Genomic DNA, 23,466 nt, shown 5'->3' with positions numbered 1-23,466 from the left:
GGCAACTGGACTTTCTGGTTCTTCCCTGAAGACGTTTCACCTCTCGAAATGTTTTCAGGGAAGCACCAGAAAGTCCAGTTGCTTCTTGAGAAAAAGCACCTTTGGGACAACGGAAGGAGACCTACCTAGAACTAAGCAGCGGGAGTGAGGTCCCCTAGCTTTTTTGTTGCCCCGGTCTTGCATTTAGCATTCGTTGTATATCCCAAAGGTGCTTTTTCAGGAAGCAACTGGACTTTCTTGTGTTTTTTTTTTCATTTGAAGACGTTTAGCTTCTCATCCAGGAAGCTTCTTCAGCTCTGACAGGATAGTGGGGAATAGAAGGGTTTATATTCTTTGCAGACAGCTGGTCCTTTGCCTCCTTTTAGAGGATCATTGAAGCACTTGGAGGTTTATCTGGGTCCTCAGGGGCACCTAAGTAGTGTTCCTGGTTCCTGTAGTCTGCAATTTTTTCCCCTCTGCAAATCCATTCCTACTCCCACACCCTTCAAAGGGTGTTCATCCCAAATTGTATAGCTAAGTCTGTAGCTATTCTCAGTCATCCAGGTCATGGTTGTCCCAAAAGTGCTTTTTCAAGAGGCAACTGGACTTTGTTTTTTCATTGAAGAACGTCTTTAAAGAAAAAGCAAGAAAGTCCAGTTGCCTCCTGAAAAAGCACCTTTGGGACAACCATGACTTGGATGACTGAGAATCGCTATAGACGTTCATTGTATGTAAGTCAATAACACTAACATGACAGACCCAATGTAGGATTTAGGCAATGGGGAATGGTAATGTCTGCTGGTGATGGCAAACCATTTCTGAAATATTGCCAGAAAAAATGTAGAGACTTTATTCAGGCACCTCCAAGTTGTTTTGCAATGAATGGATCTTCCTTAGGCTAGATTTAGGTTTGCTACAACTCTTGTGTGATGCATCACCTTTTTAACATGTCTGAGTGAATTTACTTTCAGAGCAATAGCTCTGACAATATAGCAACAACAGCATCATTAGGGCACCAGACTGCTATAAAAAACGGGCCATCGTTAAAAAGTGGAGTTGTGTATATGAAGAAATTGTCACATTTCTACTCATGAAAAGCAATAATTAAATAAGCAAGAAGATACTAGTCCCGTGAATATTTATTTATGTTATCCAATATGTAATATTGTTATAAATAATAACATAATAGCAATAGCACTTAGAGAAAACAATCAACTTATTTACCGCTTCACGGTGCTTTACAGCCTTCTCTAAGCAATCTACATATAATAAATATAATATAATTGATATATATAATTAATATAACAACGTTATATTTTAACTAGAGTTGCCTCTAAGTGAGATGGGGAGCACATGTATTATATTGTGGGGGGGAGGGAAGGGATGGAGTCTCGCGATAAAATACGGGAAGGAACGCGTGTTGTCCAAGTTCCGGAACGGTGAAAGGAAAACGGCACTTTAACTGAGCTGCCTGTCGTTGCTATGATACGGGCGCCGCGCGCGTGAAGGAGTTTGCAGGCAGCAACCGCTGCCTTTGTGTTTCGCGCGCGCTGAGAGTCAGGTAAGAGGCCGAAACCCGAAGCGCGGAGCAAAAGGGGCGTCTTTATATTCGTCTGCCTGAGTCTCTCTGCGGGGATAATCGGACTGTCACCGACGACCCTAGACGCAAGTCCGCACCGGCATCGCTACGGTTTCCTCTGACTTTTTTTCGTCATAGCCTGGTGTGTAATGGAATCAAGTGGGAAAGCCGTGAGGTGAAATGAAGTCGCATCTTGATAAATCACGTTGTTTGGTCTGGATAGTTTATTCGACAAGCCACTAGTGGCTTACAAAATAACCAAATGTAAATGACAGTTTGCAAGACAGATTGCTTGCAAGTCTTAAGCCAAAATAAGCTCTGCCAGGATTTCTTAAAACTTTTCTCTCCCTTTAAAAAAATAATGGAGGATTCCCAAAGAGCTTCGTTTGTAGGAGATATCAAATGTTCATCAATACAGGTAGCCCTCGACTTACAGCATTTCATTTAGTGACCACTTGAAGTTACAACAGCTCTGAGAAAAGTGAGTTATGACCATTTTTCACACTCACAACAGTTTCAGCATCCCCATGATCACCTGATCAAAATTCAGATGCTTGTCAACTGATTCATATTTATGATGGTTGCTCTGTTTGCCACCTCACAAGCCAAGTCAATGGGGAAGCCAGATTCACTTACTGACCGTGTTACTATCTTAAACTGCAGCCATTCAGTTAACAACTGTGGCAAGAAAGCTTGTAAAACAGGGCAAAATTCACTTAGCAATTGCCCCACTTAGCAACAGAAATGTTGGGCTCAGTTGTGGATGTGAGTTGAGGACTACCTGTATTTACTGTATTTACTCTTAAAAGTTAAAATTGATGGATTCATTACCCCTGCTCCTTCCCACAAGTGTTTGATAGGATTTTTAATATTGTATGATTTTTCACCATAAGATGGCAAATAATTTTGATTTCAAGGACCTTTGGAAGGGGACTTGGAAGACATACCACCCCCAGGGATCCTCAGACCACACTTTGAGAAACCTGAACTATACTGTGGTGTTTTCTGCAATAACATAAAAATTATCCAGTATGGAAGCTGGCAGGAATATATGCAAGCTTGAAGAACTTGTGACCAAATTTCTAACTTTTCTTCTGCCATGGCAATGAAGCAGAATAATTCCCTACCAAATGAAAAGTTCAATGAGAAATACCTTTGGTGTCAGCTAATGGCAGTAGAAGACCTGCAGGTTTTCTGTAAGTTATCTGATCATTCTGTTGGATTGAGGAACTCTCACCAAAGGAATTATTTTTTGCCACACTTCTACCCTGGCTTTTCTTGCCACACTTGAGAGGGAGCAGATCTTGTATTTCTTTATTGCAAGCATTGCTGACAGGAAAGGACAAGGGGGGAAATGGCTTTTTAGCTGGGCACCCTCCACCTATTCCCACACACACACACACCAAAACTGCCTTTACTTAGTGCATTAATCTCAACAGTGCTTAATCCATTAATGTGCTTTTTGACATGTGCCCAGTGAGTTTACAGAAAGCTACATGTTGTCAAAACCTATACAGTAGTCCCACCAGTTAGGTGTTGGTCTGTCACAGGTCTGGGTACATAGCTGAGGTTAGCAGAAGGGAAGGGAAGTTCCCCTCACACATTTCTCTTCCTCAACTGTTATCTGGTTCCGTGGATGTATTTTTCTATGGGATGGGAGAAATGGAAGTTAAAAGAGCTACTTCCCACTGCACCTCATCCCAGTAGATACACAGTTGTCTTGCCATCCCTTCAAGTTTGGGAATCTGCAGCCAGCCATGTCAGATTTAGCAAGAGAAGCAGGAGAGCCCTGACTTTCCTACTGTCAAGACAAAATGCTCTGAAATCATTTCATTTGTTCCCCTTGAAGATGTAAACAAGGTGCTTGGATAGGGTTGGACTACCACTGGTCTATTGACCCTGCTCTTTCTTTGTTGGTTCTGACTAGGACAGATCTATTAATGTTCTTAAATGTTATTCTGGTTGTCCCAAAGATGCCTTTCAAAAGGGAACTGGGCTTTCTTTCTTTTTTCCTTGAAGATATTTCTCATCCAAGAAATTTCTTTGATTCTGATTGAAGGGTAGGGGAATGGAAGGATTTAATAAATCCATAAATCCTTCCAGGAAGGGAGATATAATGTCAAATTCCCTTCCTGGAAAATTGAGAAATTAGAATTATAATTCTTTTAGAATTAGAAGTAGAATTCTTTTATTGGCCAAGTGTGATTGGACACACACATTTGTCTTGGTGCAAATGCTCTCAGTATACATAAAAGAAAAGATACATTCGTCAAGAATCATAAGGTACAACACTTAATAATAGTCATAGGGTACAATAAGCAATCAAATCATACTAAGAAACAGTCAATATAAATCATAAGGATACAAGCGACAAAGTTACAGTCATACAGTCACAAGTGGGAGGGGATGGGTGATAAGGAGTGATGCGAAGATTAATAATAATAGTAGTGCAGACTTTGTAAATAGTTGGACAATGTTGAGGGAATTATTTAGCAGAGTGATGGCGTTTGGGAAGAAACTGTTCTCGTGTCTAGTTGTTCTGGGGTGCAGTGCTCTATAGCGTCGTTTTGAGGGAAGGAGTTGAAACAGTTTATGTCCGGGATGTGGGGGGTCTGTTAACTATTTTCACTGCCCTCTTTTTGACTCGTGCAGTATACAGGTCCTCGATTGAAGGCAGGTTGGTAGTAATTGTTTTTCTGCAGTCCTAATTATCCCCTGAAATCTATGTCTGCCCTATTGGGTTGCAGAACCAAACCAGACAGTTATAGAGGTGCAGATGAAATAGCAAACAGTACAGAAATAATGCAAACTGTTATCACTATGGTAAATTCAAGTGTCAGGTATACTGTAATTATACAATATGTAAAATAACCACTTATTCATTCACTTATAATTTTAAAAATGTTCATTCAATATACTCCTTTAATAAACCATGTTTTGTCATTTTGACAGCCCCTGTGATTTATAATTATTATTATAAAAGTACCCAAATACCAGCATTAATGTGCATTGTTTTATCAATTCATGCATTTTTAAATTTATTTTTAACATTGCCCCTTTCAGTAATTGCTCTCAATGCAACTGAGACAAACTATTTCTTTTCCTAAAGATTGCTCCTTATTGCACATACACAAGATTTGTCGAGATTTATGATTCTAATTTAAAATATGGAGAGCATGTTATTATTTTCTTAAAAATAACTGGCTAATACTAGGCAGATCAGAGTTGTCTATTCATTAAGGAGAATTTTGGATAAAATGTGATTCTCTTTTTCTAGAAAGAAATTTGAAAAGTAGAAATGGCGAGTAATCATAAACCTCCTACAGCACGTCCTTCTTCACGAATAGGCCTGAGTGCTAGGCCACCTTCATCCTCATTACGACCTCCATCTGCAGCATTACTTGGAGGAGGGGTAAGTTAATATTAATTTATTCAAAAACCAAGGAATCAGTTTCCCCTTTCCAATTTAGATATATAGTAGGCACTGATATGTTTTGTTAGGCAAATGATATTAAGGCAGTTCTACATGTTTATTTGTGTCAAAGAGATTACTTTGAAATACCCTCCCTGTAGCTAATTGTGTGCCAGTATTATGGGAATCTTCCATGCCTGGTTAGGGCTTGGATGAGATACACCTTGACTTCTCTGGTGTCATACCTTTCTTTGGCTTCTGGTTGTTATGTAAATCCTGCCAATATGATTTGTGAATCATGGTCTACAAATTATGATATATTCAGTAACCATTTGCAGATTAACAAACAAATGGCTTAGTTTAGTGGATTAACATACTGTCTTGAAGAGATTCTAGGAGAAATCCTTTTAATCATATGAACAGTAGGATCTTAAAATCTTTTCAATTCACTACTTCTTTATCCATATCATATCACTAGCTATTTCCCACAGTGTAAAAGCTAATGTACATCTTTTACATTTGCACAATCTCTGCCTGCCTATAACAGCTCTTTCTTTAAATAATCTGTTTTATATATGATATTAAAAGCTAATCATTTTTTAAATTTCAGTACCTTAGCCTGTTGATTCATAGTTACCAATTGGAACAAACTGACTATCCTGTTCTTTGGGAGTACTATTTTAATTAGGTTTTCCTATTCATTTTGATTTCTGTATCAGATGCCCCCAGGTACATCCAGGCCTGGTACACGTGGTGGATCCATAGGAACTGGTGTGGTTTTGTCCTCTCAAATCAAAGTTGCAGACCGTCCAGTGACACAGCAAGGACTGAGTGGAATGAAAACAGGAATGAAAGGTATTTTGAGATATGGAAGTACAAGAATATTAACCTAAATTATCTTTTTATTTCCATTCAAAGGTTAAAACCATTACAAGGTAAAAATTAAATGAAAATTAAAAAGGTTAAATAATTAATATAATATACAACAATATCTCATCTAATAGGAATGTAGATTCCATTCCATTAGATCCAAGTTTTCCTTACAGCAATTGTTATTGGATAGAATTTAGCAACCTTGGTTACTTCAGAGAAGTCTGCTAGGTCCAGAAGGCAGTGGATCAGACAGCAAATGCTATATATTAAAGTATTCATGCAACAACTTTACTCCAAGAGTGTACTGATAGCCATTTGCTTCTGGGTACAATGTAAGGTGCTGGTAGTCATCTTTATAGTTCTTCAAGATTTGAGATCTAGGTACTTTTGAGACACATTCTCTCTGTAACATCTACCCATGATTAGATCTGATATACTAGACTTGCCACATGTCCTCTCAATTAGAGGCCACCACTTTCAGAGACCACACAAACACACCTTTTTATTTGCTACCCATTGCTCTGGAAGTGTCCTCCCCCTTTCTTATTGGCTTCTTCCCTCCTGGGAGGCTAGATTGTTTATAATTACTTCTTAGTCACAAGCTTAGGTTCTTTCACTATTATGAATGTTTATACATTCATGTTCCAGAGGACAGAATAGGACACTTTGTCGCTGCCAGCTCACTGCTACTGGCTCACCGTCCCTGGCTTGTCCTGGCTGTCTCACCGCCACAGGTTGCCACCACTAGCTTGTCCCAGTCAGCTCATCCTGAATGACTTGCTGCAGGACAACTCACTCTGCAAGAAACAATGAGGCAGAGGGGCTGGCCTGCCCTGGCCAAATCCGCAATGAGATACCAGTGCTCTAGTAAGGGGTCCCCAAGGTCCCGACGGCGAGAAAAGCCTACCGGGCCCTGGTTGCGGCCGCCATTTGGGCGCCGGTGGCTTCCCGGTGAAAGCCCCAAAAGAGGCGCCGGCGCTCGTGAGCTTTTCCGGGAGCTCTCCCGAAAGCTACCCAGCGCTCTCTTTTGACCGCCTGGTTGTCCTGCCAGGGCGCCACCAATGCCGGACCGGGCGGCGGCGAGTGGGGATCCCTGCCTCTCACCCTAGTTGTCCTGCAGGGTGAGTTAATTATTGGAGGAAAACCCAGAACTCTCAGATTCGGGTCTTCCCAGATGTGCCAGTATGATAACTCTAATAAAATAGAACTTTGAGAAAATGCCTGTCTTGGAGTTTGGGTGTTGGAGTTTGTTTCCCTGGAACGCTGACACCAAGGCCTATAGTTTTCTAAATTTATAGATCATATATTATCTTTAACCTTTTAGGGGGGAAATGCTACATTTTTTGTCATGTGAATAAATATTTTCTCTATATGATAATTTTGTTTTGCAAGAATCATTTTGCTATTTTCAATTAAATCTTTTTGTCATATCAATAATATTTTTTTTCTTAGGTCCACAGAGACAAATTATGGATAAATCCTATTACCTTGGAGTGCTTAGGTATGTGAAAGAATTTGTCACTAGTTAGATGGGATGGGTTGGTTCAAATGTTGTATAGTAGTCAACATTTGAAAAAAAGTATAGTATCAAGTGGTACACTCTTAAGATCTTAATGAGGAAGGTGTAGGGTTACAGTACTTCTCAATATATCATTTTCTCATGGAATGAAATAAATTCTTGCCATCCTAATAGCAATTATACTTTACTCTTTTTTTTTAAACAAGTTTTATTAATTCTTCAAAACAAACAATACATACACACACAAAAACACAAAACATAAAAGCATAAAAAAATCTCTTTTCTGAAAGTTGCTTAGTCCCGGGTTATAACTCTTGGTACAGACACAAATTCAAATTCATATTCCTTTTATATACCATTTCATATCTTATTAACATTTTCAATTTTCTATATAACTTCTCCTCTCTTTTAAATTTTCTCAATTTTATTTTATTTATCTCCTCTCAATTCAAATCATAATATTTATTATTCTTTGTCTGTTCTATTTCCAGCCATCCATTTATTTTTCTTCTTTAAAAAGAAGAAAAACTTCTCCTGTACACTATATGGAGTATGATGCCTTTATCTTCTCTCCCTATATTTATAATACTTAATATAAAACACATAACTTACATTGGGATTCTGTCTGGTACATTCTAAAATTATACTATATTATCAAAAATGATACAAATCTAATCATTAGTATTGATATTCATTTATATCTTGAACGTTTAACACATTACTTTTCAATTAAATCACATACTTTTATGGGAGCCCTATTTTCCATAATTATTACCCCCCACATCACATATTATAGCTCATTATTTCATTACAATGTTCCTCCTTCTTCTACTTCAAATCTCTCATTTCACAAAAAATTTCGCTAATATACCATAGTCTGATCATGGTATAATATTAACAATCATTTATATCTTAAACATTTTATCCATTTCAATTAAATATCATGCCTTTGTGGGAATAATTATGCTTTCCAACAATTATTACCCCCATCACAATCATAAATCATATTTCATTGCAGTACTCCTTTTTCTTAACAAAAATTTCACTAGTTTATGTTAAATATTTTATCACATTTTAAATTACATATTATTCCCAATTTTCTATGGTTATTTCTAAATACAAATATAAAAATACAGTCTTATGTACCTTTCTAGAATCCCTTTATCAATAAAGTTTATCCATTATCTCTAAAAAACTTTTGCTTCTTAACATCTTGCTCCCCACCATTAGGGCTTCTCATCCTTTCCTTTCTCCCTTGCTTCTTCTCCTTGTCCTCTTTAACCCCTTGTCTCTCCACCTCCTTTTTATTCTGTTTTCCCCTTTCTGTTGTTTCCTAACATAATGTCCCTTTTTCACCTTATTCTTCTCTTTTTGGGTTGTTTTTCCAGATCTTAAAGTCCTCTTTTCCTTTTTCTCTTTCTTTTTCCTTCTCCAACCAAAGTCATTTGTTCATCAAAGATGGCTTCTTCTTTGTCCCCTTCATCCTGTTGTTCATTCTGCTTCACATAAGTATGAACCGCCATTTCCAAAATTGAAAAATAGTGCCAAGACCATCTTTCCCTTCTTGTTTTTCTTTTTCATATTTTTGATATACAAGTTTCAATCCATCCACAAGTGATGCCATTGTGCAGAGAAAAAGTTTTTCCAGACAACCACCCAGATGTTTTGATCAGCAATAATTCTCAAAAGTTCCAAAATCACCAAACAATCCAAACAGGCTATTTCTTTTAAATACCTTCTTCTTCTTCACTTTCTCTTTCTGGAGTTAAAGTTTGATCACAAAGTTCCCTTTCAAATATATTTTTGGAAGTCTTATTGATGTTTAGTAACTCTTTAAAATTCTAGGCAATCTTCTCCTTATTCTCAAATTTTGCTCCAATTTTTCCCCCTCTCCCTTCCCACTCACAGCCAAAAGGATTTTTCCCTCCGCTGTCACTTTAGGAAGGAGAGTGGAACAAAGAAAAAAACTTTCCTTTGTAAAGTATTCGCAGCTTGTAACTCTCACTAGAGACAATACATACTTAGTAGCCTTCAAGTTTCCAGGTCACTTTCTCTTGTCTTGTCCCGGTTAGAAGCAACTTTCACTATTCTTCCGACTCTCTCCCTCCTGCACCTGCTTATCCGGCTGCAGATTTCTTCGTGGCGGCCATTGCTGACCGCCGTTCCTCCGCCTCAGGAAAAGGGGTTTAGCTGGCTGGGAAGGGGTCTGCGATGCCCCAAACCCCTTTCCGGATCCCCCTGTCTTCAGCTGCCTCTACGGGCAGCTATATCCCCCAGATCCAACGGATCGGGGGAACCTTGCGGCAAACGCAGCATGGATCGCGTGGTGTCGCGAATCCCTGCCGCCGCCGCAAGCTTGCAAACCGGAAGTCCATACTTTATTCTTTTTTGTACTATATGTTTCGTGAAAAGTGTTGCTTTGAGAATTTGCTTTTCCAGAAATCCAAAATTGGTAACTATTTTTGGTTCAGATAATACAGCAAGCCTAAGAGAATAAAATAAGCAAAAGTAATATGGTATGATTAGCAAACTTTTTTTGATTTGCATGTCACATGACCACATGAAGCTCCAAAACTTGGGAATGTCATAAAATTGTAGCTAAGCTGGATATATTTAACCATAATTTGGAAAATAATATCTTGTTTTCACATAATCACATAAGTCATATTGAGTGAATTCACAAATAGATCAGAAGTGAAGAAACCTACATTTTACCTTCATAGTTTAAATTTGACTCCCTTCTATCTGTCTATGTGCTCGTTAGAGTCAGTCTAATTAAAGACTCTTAACTATATCTAATTGAACGATTTTCATTCTACCATTGTAATGGGAGAATTGATAATTATAAAAACATTTTTGTAAAGAAATTTCTTTTTTGTAAAGAAATCTATCAAAACCTGTAATAGTTCTTACTCTAGGAAAAACTAGCTGACCCTAAAATAATACAGTGTTGTCAAATTGGTCAATGATAAACATATCCTCTTGTATATTAAATTGATATTTTAGAACATGTGGAAATTTTAAAAGGCACCTATTAAAAATCCTAACTATTTTAAAATTAAAATCAGGAGTGCAGGTCCTTGAACAATCCAATTTAGTGCATGTTCTATTTAGTCCTTTATTGTCAAAATGAAAAAAAGAAGTAGTATTTATAGTACATTTGGTTCTCTCAAGTATCACCTTAATTAAAATGATACGAAATTTCAGCACTACCAAAGATTACATGTTAACATGATCACCCATTTCTTTTCTTATAGAGGCAAAATAAATGAGCTTACCACAGAAATCAATAAGCTTCAGAAAGAAATTGATATGTATAACCAGGAGAATTCTGTCTATCTGTCTTATGAAAAAAGGTAAGCTAAACTACCCATCAAAATCTGTAAATACACTTATCCTTAGTGGATTCATATTTATAAGTAACTTTTGGGTTGGAAGTGTAAAACTGAGCTTATTTTATAACCTTGTGTTTTCTTGTGCTCTTAGAGCAGAATCTTTAGCTAGTGAAATCAAAGAATTTCAAGGACAGTTGGCAGACTACAATATGGTATGTTATTGTTTCACATATAATTTTTAATATTTAGATTTAATTATGCAATATGAAAATTGGACTCAATTTTGAATTGCATTTGAAAATAACTTTCCAACTATTGTTTCTCTAATCTAGTTCAGACCATTGCAGATTTGACAATAACTATGCAACACAATAATGCCTTTGATTTTGTTCCTATATGATATTACATAAAGAATTGATTAACTTTTCTTGTTGATTTAGTTGGTAGATAAACTTAACACAAATACTGATATGGAGGAAGTAATGAGTGACTATAACCTGGTAAGCATAAAACTGATGTTTCATTTCAGTATTAGTATTACTTATTGCACATATGGTGATGTTACCAATCATTTTGTCTTTTTTAATAGTTAAAAGCTCAAAATGACCGTGAAGCTCAGAGCATAGACATTATTTTTACAGAAAGACAGAGGTAAGTACCTAAATTCGTTTTTTTTTAAAATGTAGAATGGAATTTTCATATTTTCATAATATACACTTTGTCCAGTGTATATTTTCAATCATTTGAAGAAGCCTTTCACAATTTGCATATTTACCACACTCAAAAACAATAGTAGTCACAAGTATTGGCATAAATATTGTGAAGCAGTTCTTATTAAGTGTGGGGTAATTCAGTGCAGTTAGTGGCCTCTGAAGGGAGAGGTATACAGTAGAGGAGAGCAGATTGACAAAAGCAGTGCTCCACGATCACAACCACATTTTTCTATTGTATTGCTGCATGCATTCCCATTTACCCAAATTTTTATTTATATTTCCCATTTCTTAAATACCCATTCCTTCATAGATTAATTATGTAAATAAATGCAAATAACATAGACATCATAAAACAAATGTCATAAATTACTGTAGAAATTTAATTCATTGCATTAGAAATCCATCATATCAATATCTGCTAAATCAAAGTTGTAATGTTTTTCTTAATAAGTTTAGATCACATGAAATTGATCAATGACAAACAACACAGATTGTGTATTTTTGTCTTATATATAGGACAGTGAAAGGCACAATTCTGTGCTATTAACAGAAATAGTTTCAGTCTATAATATATATGGTAAGCATTTATGGATCAATATATTTGTCTTCAATAAATCCATCATCTTCTGGAACATATGGACAGAATTGTTCAAAAACAGCTGTAAACTCTTCTTCATTAGTCTCTGATGTTTGTGAGGGCATGCATAATTGAGGTGTGAATGTTTCTTCAAACAGCTCAGATTCTTCTTTTTCTTGGAGACGTCTGTGATTATAGCTTTTTAAATAATGGTACCACATCGGAAACTTGATAGCAGCCATAATCAGTGCTGTAGTGCTGAGGATAACTGCTAGGACTCCCATCGAAAAAATCCAGCTTTTGCCAATGGGCTGAATAACTGCAGGTTAAAATAAAGTATTTATAATGTGCAGTCATCCTCCATAACTGTCTTTTCTACACAATCTTTCTGAGAAATTGCTTGATTTTCAGAGGCCATTTATTAATTTCTATTGATCTGATTAAGCAAACTGTACTCTTCCTTATGAGAAATATGGGCTTTAGGTTATCTACCTATTGAATTTTTAAAAAAAGATTTGATAAATGCTGTAAACATTTAAAGTAATTTTAATTGAATATTATACTGTAATTGTTATTTATTAAAATTGTCAACTGGTATGATACTTTTAAATATCACATAAGGAATTTCAACTGAATTAATAATAGATCAACTTTCTACATGGATCTCTGATACCTGCCTAAGTCATGGTCTAATTTATTCAAGATTAATGGCTCACCTAGTTTGTCCTTGATGTGAGTATAGGGCCAATCCTACAACTTCAGCTGGGATCTATTTGACTTTCATGAGAGGAAATGGTTGCTATATCTGATAGCTAAAGCCAAAATTTTATGCTCAAACAGACATGCAACAAATAATTGGAATGTTGAACTATCCAGATTATCTGATTAGCAACGGCAATAGCACTTTGACTTATATACCGCTTCATAGTGCTTTACAGCCATTCTAAGCGGCTTACAGAGTATTTTACCCACCTCGGAAGGATGGAAGGCTGAGTCAACCTTGAGCCTGGTGAGATTCAAACTGCCAAATTGCAGGCAGCCAGCAGTCAGCAGAAGTAGCCTGCAGTACTGCACTCTAACCACTGTACCACCGTGGCTCAATAAACTGTAGCTGATTAACTGTATTTAGCCAATATGCATGTAAAGATACTCAGTACACGTTGCAATTTAACGTGTTCAGTTATGTTCTGCTAGGGAAAAGATTGTTTTGGTTAAGTGGTACCCATAAAATTATTTCAATATATTTCCTGGTTTGAAATGTAAAGCATGATTGAAATAACTAAGTTGGGAAGAGGGAAGGTTGAGAAAACACTATTTAGTTGGCCATTCCAGATACACCAGAGAAAAAATCAGCTTCCAATCCTTTACAAGAATAAGAAAAAAATAAAAAAAATAAAACGGAATTGAACCCTGCATTATGCATGAATGCATCTGCCCATCTATCTGAACGATGAGCTTTTAATTTGGCAGAAACTGCTCTTTGCCTCAGTTAGGTAGCTTGGAGCTTCATTTATTCAAGTGGACTCCTAGATTTCTATGAATGTGCCAAGTTTCAGATAGAATATTGCAGGCATTTGAGGGGAATTTTGACAAAAGCTATTCTTAAATGGAAAGCAATATGTTATTTAATTTGCGTGAATGGAGGACAGTCAGTGGAGTATTAAACAAATCTAAGCTGAATTGCTCAGTGAATATTGGTAATTACTCAAGACTATGCACATTCTTTTTTTTTTCTTCTAGTTAGCAGACCTACAGATATTTTTTATGTTTAAAAATATTCAGTGCTTCAAAATCTATATAAATGAATTATATTATTTTTGACATTTTTTTTCTGAAACAATATACCCCATATATACACTTAATTATTATTTAAACTGAAATTTACCTGAATATGCAGATCCATTTGTATAATTATATGTAGTGCCATAGGTAGTATTAATAGAAGTAAAGGGTGAGACAGTTGTTCTAGATATTCCCATTTGTTTACAATTTAATGTATTTGTTTCCTTGATATGATATTTTTTCAGAGCAACTGGAATAGGGCACATAGTCTTGTTCTCATTTTCTGTAAATATATTCAGTATCAGCATGGCCTGCATTCTTGTACAAAGATAAACTTTTTATATTAAAAATATTGTTTAGTTTATAAATTTAAAAAATGGAGGAGGTCCACTGTCAATGTGGTTGACAGTGAAGCAAAATAAATAGTATATAACATAATAAACCTAAATGAATTTATATTCATTTTAATCTAACAGAAAAGAAAGCCAGGAGAACAAACAAACAAAACCATGAGTCTTTTAGGACAGTTAACCAGCTAAACATATTGACAGAAAATACTTAGCATTCATGTACAGAAAGCAAACTTCATTTGAGAACTTAAAGAAACACTGTCGCGATTTACTAGTCTTACTCATTAACAACTGGCTTGCATGTATCAGAAGAATTTTGTAGTGAAATGCCACTTTCTTGGTGCCAAATTTAGTAAATAGCTAATTCAAAGCAAAGATATATTCAATCACTGTTGGCCTCAGTAATGGAATATTTTGTTAGATAGCCATCTGGAAGATGTTACAGCAGAAAAATCAATCCTAGTAATGTATACTATATCCCAAAAACTGGACATTCAAGGAAAACAATTTCTGAGTCAATGTATGAATGTGATGTTTTAACTGTATCATTATAAAACTGAATGACATATATCATTGTGTTAGTTATCTGTTTGAATTGCATTAATTGCTTTCCTAGAAGAATATTCTTTAGAACCCAAAGTGACTCACTTATAAGCAGATACCTAAATGTAGGATTATCAGATCTGTTTTGGAAAACTCTGAACAACTACCAGATGATAGCAATTAAAGTTCTCTGTATGCTATCATCTAGTAGTCCCCTTGATTTTCTTTTCAGCTCAGATCTGGTAGATAGCTTAGTTGAAGTATGCAAAATTATTTTACTAAAATATATTATTCTGAATAAATTTCTGGTTCACTGTGCAAACATCTTTTCTAACCCACTTGGCTAAACAGATAGCTTTTGAAATTGCTATTTTGAATACTTTAAAATATGAGAACTATATTTAGTTTCATATGGGGATATTAACAAGTGTATTAAACCATGTCTTAATGCTTCATATGTGACTGGAATGAGCCCAAACCAGGTCCTGCAGTATTAGACAAAGAACCTTGCCAATATTTAGTTTCACTTTCAAGGATACTATGGTAGCATTGTGCATAAATAAGTTCATTAAAAAAAAAACTCAGTTATATAAGCTAATTTCACAATCCAGTTGTTTGGACATCACATTAATGTTGTAGATAAGCCAAGTCTCTTAGGCTACTCCAATATACAGTTTTCTTTTACAGTTTTTGGCTCCCAAATTAGGAATTTCAGAAAGCAATTCTGAAATTACTTTTAGAAATGGAAAAATAATCAAGACTAAATATAGACCTACCTGTTATCACAGTAGAGTTATTCAGCCAATGTTGTAAACTAAGAAGGTCACATGAACAAGTCCACGCATTTCCTTTTAATTTAATACATATTGAATTAAATGTTACCTTAACATCAAAATCTTTTAGAAAATTGTTTTGTAAGTTTAGGACTTTCAACTTGTTTAGCCCTGAAAATACATCAGAATTTAACTCTGTAATTTTGTTATTTTGTAGATTCAGAATCTGCAATTCATTCAAACCAGCAAATGCTGCTTTTTCAACTGTTTCGATATAATTACTACTGACATCAAGAATTTTTAACTGTAAAAACTTTTCAAAGCTGTAATTAGAAACAAGAATAATAGAGTTGTTGTTCAAATACAGTTCTGAGAGATTTTTGTACTGGCAAAGTATTTCTTTGTCATTCTTGTCTAAAATAATATGGTTACAACTAAGATATAACACAGAAATGTCTTTGTTTAGGTTAGAAGGAACAGAAGAATGGTCTTTTGCCACTTCCTGACAGTTTACCTGTTAAATAGAGAGAGAAAACAGTTACAGAAATATCAAAACAAATTATTTACCAAAAACCTTTAACAAATCTGTATAATATTTGTTGTTAAAAAGGCACTGTCAACTCAAACAGATATTCATGTAGTTTTGATAATAAAATAAAGAGCCATGTAACAACAAAATCCCATAAGATTAGAGAAGTAGCAACAGAGAACAGGAAAATAAACATTACCCAAATCAGAAACAAAGCAATGACATCTATATGCTGTTTCTAGTTAGGAATATTTTCATTCCAAGTATACTGTATACAAGAAATAAGTTGATCATGAATGTTGATTCCAGATACTTTAAAATTTCCATACTGTAAGTCTTTAAAAAGCTGTAAGGGAATAGAAAGCATAACGCATGTGACATTTCCATGTAACCTAGACCAGGGATGGGATTCAAATTTCTTAACAACCGGTTCTGTGGGCGTGGCCTAATTTGTGGGTGTGGCTTGGTCGTGTGACTGGGTGGGAGTGGGTTGCTGACTAGGCATGGATAGGTCATGTGATTGACTGGGTGTGGCTAGATCATGTGACAGGTGGTCATGGCTAAGTGGTCATGTGATGGGTGGGCGTGGCTAGGTGGCCATGTGACTGGCAAACCAGATATAAGTGGTCCTCATTTAATGGCCTGTTACTTAGCAAGTGTTCTAATTTATGACTGACCTCCCCAGAGCTACTTGACCTGTTTTTGGTGTTTTTGACAGCCATACACACACACACACACTCACACACACTTATGACCAGTATCCCACACAGTCTTGTGACCAAGGTTTTCTATGTTTTTTGCCAGTTTCCAACAATTCCTTCTGGTTTCCAGTTAAAAATGTCCATTGGGGAAAATGGACTTGTTTAACAACCAGTGTTTGCTTAATGACCACAAGGTTCACTTAACGACCATGGTGTTTGCCTCACCCAGGGGCGTGCAACCTTAAACTGAGTGTTTAGAGCCATTTTTCTATTTTCTTTTAAACAGGTATCTCTGTCTCTGTCTTTCTCTCTTTCTCCCTCTCTCTTTCTCATCTCTCTCTCTCACATCTCTTTTTCTTCCTCATTTCTCTTTCTCCCCCTCTCTGTTTCTCATTTCTCTTTCTCTCTCTCATCTATAACTGCTAAGATTGAAAGCTGTTTTTTATAATCTTTGCAGCTTTTTTCACACACATTTGTGTATATGTATCCAATATTCTTTCTTCCTTTCCACTATGTATTCAAAATAAGCAATGTGTGTGTGTGTGTGTGTGTGTGTAGCATGTGTATTATGTATGTGTATGGATATGTATATATATTTCACTTTTAATGTGTGCCAGTGTACTTACAATAAAAAAATGACAATAAAGGTTATCCTATCTTCTTTCTTTCTTTCTTTCCTTCCCAACCCCATTCCTCCCACACCCTATTTTGTGTTGGCTTCCCAGCCGAGTACTTACCAGGTCTGATCCTGTTTAGCTTTCTAAAATCAGCCTGCCAAACTAAACTGCCCAATAATTTACCTACCATCACTATCTTGCACCTGATTTCATTGTAAACAACCAATCTGCAGTATTACTAAATTTTGCTAGGCATCTTGCTGCATGATACTCTCTTCCGTGATAATCTAGTCCAGAGGTCCCCGAACTTAGCAACTTTAAGACTTGTGGACTTCAATTCACAGAATTCCTCAGCCACCTTTGCTGGGAATTCTGGGAATTGAAGTCCACAAGTCTTAAAGTTGCCAAGTTTGGGGACCCCTGATCTAGTCTTAGCTGGGCAAAACAGTCTGGAGTCACTGGCAAGAGTAGCTCATTGTGAAGAAAAGTTGTGCATCTCCCCAGCCTCGTTCCCTCATCTGTGAAGTGTGCTAAGTTTAAAGGTGCTGAGAGAGGCTGCTTGCAGAGAGAGGAATATGGGGAGACGCGCAACTTTTCTCCGCACCAAGAGGGCTACTCTCTCTCTCTCTCGCCTCCACTCTTGGCACAGAAAAAAGTCAGTGGGAGCAGCAGTTCAGGTGGGCGGTCACCCATCCTGGAGCTGATGCTCATCATACCTGCAGGGGGTGGGGGATGCAGCAGCAGCGAGGCGGCAATGGTGATTCCGGTGGTGTCAGGGCTTCCAGGCTCTGCTCCCCGCAGCCGCCATCAGCTTTCCTGGACTCGATCAAGGGGCACCTCTCCACGTATTCTTTCCTGCTGCAGTTGCTGGGAGAGCAAAAGTTTCCCAGCATAGCGGAAAGCTTCCAAGTCCCCCTCCCATCGGAAACGGCTCCCAGGCAACCAGAGAGAAGCAGGATTCAACCTGGCTTGCTTCTCTGCTTGCCTGGGAGCTGTTTCTAATGAGAGGGAGACTTGGAAGCTTTCCACTGTGCAGCAGCAGGTGGGAGAAGCAGCTGCTGCCTTGGTCAGAGCCTATACGAGCCTCTCCACGTGTTCTCCAGCGGAAGGCAAGTTGTGGGGGAAAGGCGACCGGTGGAGGTGGCAAAAGGCAAGTAGGGAGGAAGGCGACCGGTGGTGGCAGCAAAAGGCAAGTGTGGGGGGAAGGTGGCTGGGGCTTGCAGAGCCACACTCACCCAGGGAGATCTGCAGGGCTGCAGCGGAAGGCAGGCACGCAAGAGCAGGCTGTGTGCAATGTCATGCATGCGTGATAAAGACTAACAGGCAGGCAGTGGAGAAGCGGGCGGAGAGGGGTGTGGCCAGCCAGAGGTCCGATTTATCAGTTCTCCGAACTATGGAGAATCATAACAACCGGATCTATTGATCCAGTCCGAACCAGTAGAATCCCACCTTTGACCTAGACTGAAAATTATCTTCTGGCATAAGGAGCTGTTTCATTCTAAAAATCCCTAGAGCTGCCAAAGGATGCAAAGGACATCTCGTGTTGACATATGCATCATACCAACATGCCAATGTGACCATTTTAAATTGTTTATTATTTGCATCAGATATCATGATGCAAACACTGTTTTGCAAATTATATAAATTACAGGAATGCTTCTTTGCTTTTTGTGGTATATAATAGCATCTTCTGCAATAAATACATCATGAGCCAGATCTGTTTATTACATCATTGTGATTTGTAATGGACACTATATATGCAGCAGAATATGATACTTGAGGGAATTGAATCTGAATATTACAAAATGTGCAGTGCTATATTGAATCTCAAATCTCTTAACAGGATAGATATTCTCTAATGGGGTTTTAGTCTTAACATCCTGAAGAAGCATTCCTTATTTTTGGTATGCAATGTGTGGCATGTTCTGGACATATATATGTGCAAGAGTGGTGGAATGACTGATAGTATTAATAGAAATAGGTGATCATTATATTTCTAAATATCACAAGTTTATACATGTTCTAAAACATATTTTTTTTAAAAAAACTGCACAACATCATTTTAAAAAAAAGCTCTATTGGATCTAAATCTCATTCTCATCTAATAAGAAATTGGAAGCTAACATTTTCTTTAACAAGTGGCTAAAAGGGATAACTTACAGTTTGGGAAGTATCATTGCATTCAGTACTGACAGGATGAAGAAAGAGAACCGCAACCAGTATCAGGAGCCAAGCAAGCTTCATGTTCAAAATCTGTTAATTTTTGATAGAATTCAAATAGTAACAAGAACTGAGGATTTAACATAGGAAACTAAGGAGCTATTATTTGTTCTTTGGCTCATGATTTGTGGCCATAACCTGTATCAAAGTCAATTGCAAAGCAAAATAAATGAAAAAATCCTTGGAGTTGAATTAAAACATTGAAATTAAAAAGTAAAAATGTTTTCATCCCTAAATCATCCATTCAACCATCTGATGACCTATGTATGGAAGAAACTTTTATTCAGACTTTCTAAAAGATAGGTGACTGTGCACGATGTAGGCAAAAAAACACACATACCCAGATACCTACACAGAGAGATGCACATAGTAATCCTTCATACTCCCATATTCCCAAATTCTGCTTTTTGTTTGGAATAATGATACATGGAAACTTTTGCAAAGGTGTCCGACAAATCAACCTCATGCAGAATACATATGTAGGAGGCAGGATCCTGGCCTTTACTTCTCATTAATGTAGAACTTTCTAAGTCATCTGGTTCTCTCCCCAATTTCAGAGTGTTTTTTCTTATAGAAAATGTGACTAGGTAGGAGAAAGTCTGTGAAACGTGCTCCCTCCATTTTTCAAAGTAGATACGATTTTCTTTTTCAAACATCTCTAGATGGCAAACCAAACAGCAATTATTATTTTTAGGAATTCAAAAGTTACAAGTGCCAAGTCCACTTGCTAAAAGTACAAGCTCTTCACATTCATGAAGATGCATTTCTTCAGCTAATTAATATTGTTATAGATTTTTATAAAGTACATAAAGTAACAAATACTCTCTAAATGCAACTTCGATAATTGAAGAACATTGCTTCTTGCTCCCAACTGAGCTCTAAAATGGTTCCACTTTAAAGGGCAGCACAAAGCAGAGAGTCATCTCTCATTGTCGTGATGCAATTTATGTGACCATTCTTTATAAAGAAAACTGCATAAATCTCTCAAGGGTTGATAAAAAATACCATTAATAAGATGTTTATTTTATACAGTGCAGTTGCTTGAAAAACAAAACCAAGGTTGCGGTAAAGTTTCGTGGTGAAAGCATCTCTCAATCTTATCTTCAGCCATATATTTTTTTAAAAAAATCAAGTATATGCCCTTTCTCAAGGTTTCCTATTTACTGCCAAAGCAATCTTTGTTACGTTTTAGGTGGTTTAAAAACAAAGTACAACTTCAAGGTAACAGTAGAGTTAAATACGACATCTCACAAAACATAAATCGTTCAGTATCTTTTCTGAATTTCATAAAAAATCAGTACCAGCTTTTGGATTATGAAGCAAACTTTGGTGTCATACAATTGTACCATAATTTATTTGTATATATCATACCTTCTTAATTTTCCTCCGGAATATCATACTTGCATATTTTCCTGTGATTGAAAAAGAAGAGAGAGGAAAGTTGCCATGTTTCTGCACTTGGCTGCAACCTTTGTACCCAATTACCAGGGAGGAAGTTTAAAATAAACTGCAGGACACCTTTAGCAAAAGATTGACTATTTGTGTTCATCTATGAGTTAGAGGCTTACAGCCAATCAAGAAGACTTTTGAATATGATCTGTGTAGTTTTATGACATTAAATTGCAAGGTAAGGGCGGAGAAATCTCCTAAAGTTTGCAATAAAAGATATTTGTATTGGATACAAAGAGCTAAGGCTAGAAAGGTAGAGTTCTTCATTTTTTAATGGGGATGGTGACTGCCACCAGCAATAAAAACATCAATCTTGGCACAGCATAGCCTGTCTAAATTTTGTTTTTAAAAGGAAGCAGGCATGTGCTTGATTTTAAATCAAAGGTCTGGAAAAAAAGAGCTAACCAATACTAGCTGAGCTTCATAATAAGGGTCTGAACAGTGTGAGGAAATGCTGTTTCTGTCATACTTTCTTTAATAGTCAGGTCCTCTTCCCAATCCACCTCAGCAATTTCAGTGTTTTAGTTAGTGTAAGCAAATTGTAGCCTTCATGACCCTTTTTTGTGGTCCCAAGAGACCCCTCCAAATACATTGTTGAATTTTAATTTCCTGACACTTTTTTGTGGTGGGAAAGATAAAATATGAAATGTTAGTTAAAAATATGTATAATATTGTTTAAAATGTTTTTTTTTAAAAAAAAAAACAGCTTGAAACCAAAAAGTCTTCATAGTTGACAATGGCATTTCTATATATTCCTTTGAAAACTATATTAATATATCCTTGAAGTGATTAAAAGTTGAGTTCAGCTCAAGGAAGGCATGTCTTTTTGTTGTTATTGCTTTGTTTTTGCTTTCACTCTCTTTAGTGTAAAATTTACTGCTGTTCAAAATTTAAAAATTAAATGCAAAAAAAAGGTGAATCAGGTTTACAAAATATTTCTTTTTGTAATGCAGCAAAGAAAAACTAATTCAAGCTGTGGAAGATGACATCCGCCAGGAAAAACAAGCGGCAGAAAATATAATAAAAAATATGTCGGAACAAGATCAAACCAAGTACATAGAAATGAAAATGGCAAATGAAAAGCTCTTGCAGGTAGTCTTTAATATTTCCCTAATTTACAGTTTGATGTGTGCCAGAATAGTTTCAGACCAAGGAAATTTAAAAAAAAAAAAATCCAGAAACTTCAGTCAACATATCAAGGGAAATATATTCCAGCCAAATCTAAGTTTTTAATCTTTTAAAGGTTGAACAGGTGTGATTAACTCTTTACCACAGAAATCATGTTACAGAATCTACCAACCTCTTTTTCTTTCTTATACCTTTAGTTCTCCAGTTCTTGCCAGGCACATGATTTCTTAATTTTAAAGAAACCATAGACGTGTGGCTTGGTAGCTGTCTCTCACACTGGAGGAACCAGCCATTGCAAGACTAATTAAGCATGCGTGATGCATTAGTGAGATAGTTTTCTTTGTAGAAAAGTTCCATGTAGGAGTGAAAGATTCAATTGACCCCATTGAATAAAAAAAATTGTTCAGAAGAAGATAAATGAATCTAAGGTTTAAAGGAGAACTGAACAAAATAAACAAATCTAAGGTTTAAAAGAGAACTTGATTGCAGGGCCGGCGCAACATGCAATATGCTCGCATTGGTGAAATAGGATTGTGTGTTTGTTAGTAGGATTCACTGGGTTAGGAATGTTTTAATCTTTCACTGAGTTGCATTGGGTTGGAGGGGTGACTAAGGGAGGCTCAGCCAATCTCACTGTACACATGTTGTACACTGACAATAAAGAATTGAATTGAATTGAAAAAACATATTTCTTTAATATCAGAACATTTACAATCATGTCACATTTTGAAGCATGAGCTATAATCTAACTATGCTTGACTAAGTTACTTGGACTACAGCTATTATTCCTTACATTTTTATGTTTGTTTCTATAAGAATCTCATTTTAGCTGTGCAGGAACCTAGTAAATTAATTTTGACTATAAAATTTAGCAAATAAAAATCCTGAAATCTAGAGACTTTCCCATTCAGGTTTTGAGTTCATCTGTTTCAAAGGGAAACTGATTTCCATTGTTTATTATCCACAAATGCAGAGGAAATTATTCCAATTACCGTATTTGCCGGCGTATAAGATGACTTTTTGCCCGAAAAACATGCCTCCAAGTGGGGGTCGTCTTATACGCGGTATATCCACTGCCGGCTTTCGGATGCTTGTTGGATGCAGCGAAGGCGCCTCTGGCTTCCCGGATCCCCTGCGTCGCTTCCGCTTCATCCCGCTCGCCTCGCTCCGCCCGAGGCTGCAGCCTTCCTGCTCTTCCCACGGCCCCTGGCACTCCGCCCTGCCGCTGCAGCCCGGGGATTTCTGGAGGGCGTTTCTGGTGGTGGTGGGGGGTCGTCTTATACGCCGGGTCGTCTTATACGCCGGCAAATACGGTATTCCTGGAATTATTATGTGTGGGAGATCTACATTTTGAGTCACAGTCTAAGACTGGTGGAAACTTAAATAA

General features: G+C 36.8%; 2 protein-coding genes across 4 annotated transcripts in view; one reads left to right on the top strand and one right to left on the bottom strand.

The window, feature by feature from the left end:
* The first annotated feature begins 1,374 nt into the window (after positions 1-1,374).
* Positions 1,375-23,466, top strand: part of IFT74 (intraflagellar transport 74) — a 46,604-nt gene continuing 24,512 nt past the window's right edge. The window contains exons 1-9 of one of the 3 annotated variants that reach the window (XM_087957615.1): positions 1,375-1,540; positions 4,836-4,970; positions 5,690-5,825; positions 7,296-7,344; positions 10,620-10,718; positions 10,849-10,909; positions 11,138-11,197; positions 11,287-11,348; positions 21,905-22,043. In XM_087957615.1, coding sequence (XP_087813741.1) covers positions 4,857-4,970; positions 5,690-5,825; positions 7,296-7,344; positions 10,620-10,718; positions 10,849-10,909; positions 11,138-11,197; positions 11,287-11,348; positions 21,905-22,043 — 720 coding nt within the window. In that variant the 5' untranslated portion in view covers positions 1,375-1,540; positions 4,836-4,856. Of the gene's footprint in view, positions 1,734-4,835; positions 4,971-5,689; positions 5,826-7,295; positions 7,345-10,619; positions 10,719-10,848; positions 10,910-11,137; positions 11,198-11,286; positions 11,349-21,904; positions 22,044-23,466 lie in introns of all 3 variants that reach the window. The other 2 variants (XM_087957618.1, XM_087957617.1) reach the window with 2 other exon arrangements.
* On the bottom strand, positions 11,216-20,975 carry LRRC19 (leucine rich repeat containing 19). The gene is made up of 5 exons (XM_026672281.2): positions 20,874-20,975; positions 19,443-19,535; positions 15,439-15,949; positions 13,873-14,052; positions 11,216-12,306 (listed from the first exon to the last, which is right to left on the bottom strand). The coding sequence occupies exons 1-5, from the start codon at positions 20,898-20,900 to the stop codon at positions 11,996-11,998; spliced, it is 1,122 nt and encodes a 373-aa protein (XP_026528066.2). The 5' UTR covers positions 20,901-20,975; the 3' UTR covers positions 11,216-11,995.

The sequence above is a fragment of the Notechis scutatus genome, chromosome 2, assembly GCF_049901735.1.
Source record: "Notechis scutatus isolate UNSWTSFEM ecotype Mainland chromosome 2, rNotScu1.2, whole genome shotgun sequence".
NCBI lineage: Eukaryota > Metazoa > Chordata > Lepidosauria > Squamata > Elapidae > Notechis > Notechis scutatus.
The sequence above is the reverse complement of the archived record's forward strand: the minus strand, read 5'-3'. Positions and strand labels throughout refer to the sequence as shown.

Excerpts from the sequence above, each read along its gene's own strand:
- LRRC19 (XM_026672281.2), bottom strand. The coding sequence starts at position 20,900 with ATGATATTCCGGAGGAAAATTAAGAAG. Across the intron at positions 15,950-19,442 it reads GCAATGATACTTCCCAAACT|GTAAACTGTCAGGAAGTGGC; the intron begins GTAAGTTATCCC and ends TCTATTTAACAG. Across the intron at positions 12,307-13,872 it reads AAATGGATCTGCATATTCAG|TTATTCAGCCCATTGGCAAA; the intron begins GTAAATTTCAGT and ends TTTAACCTGCAG.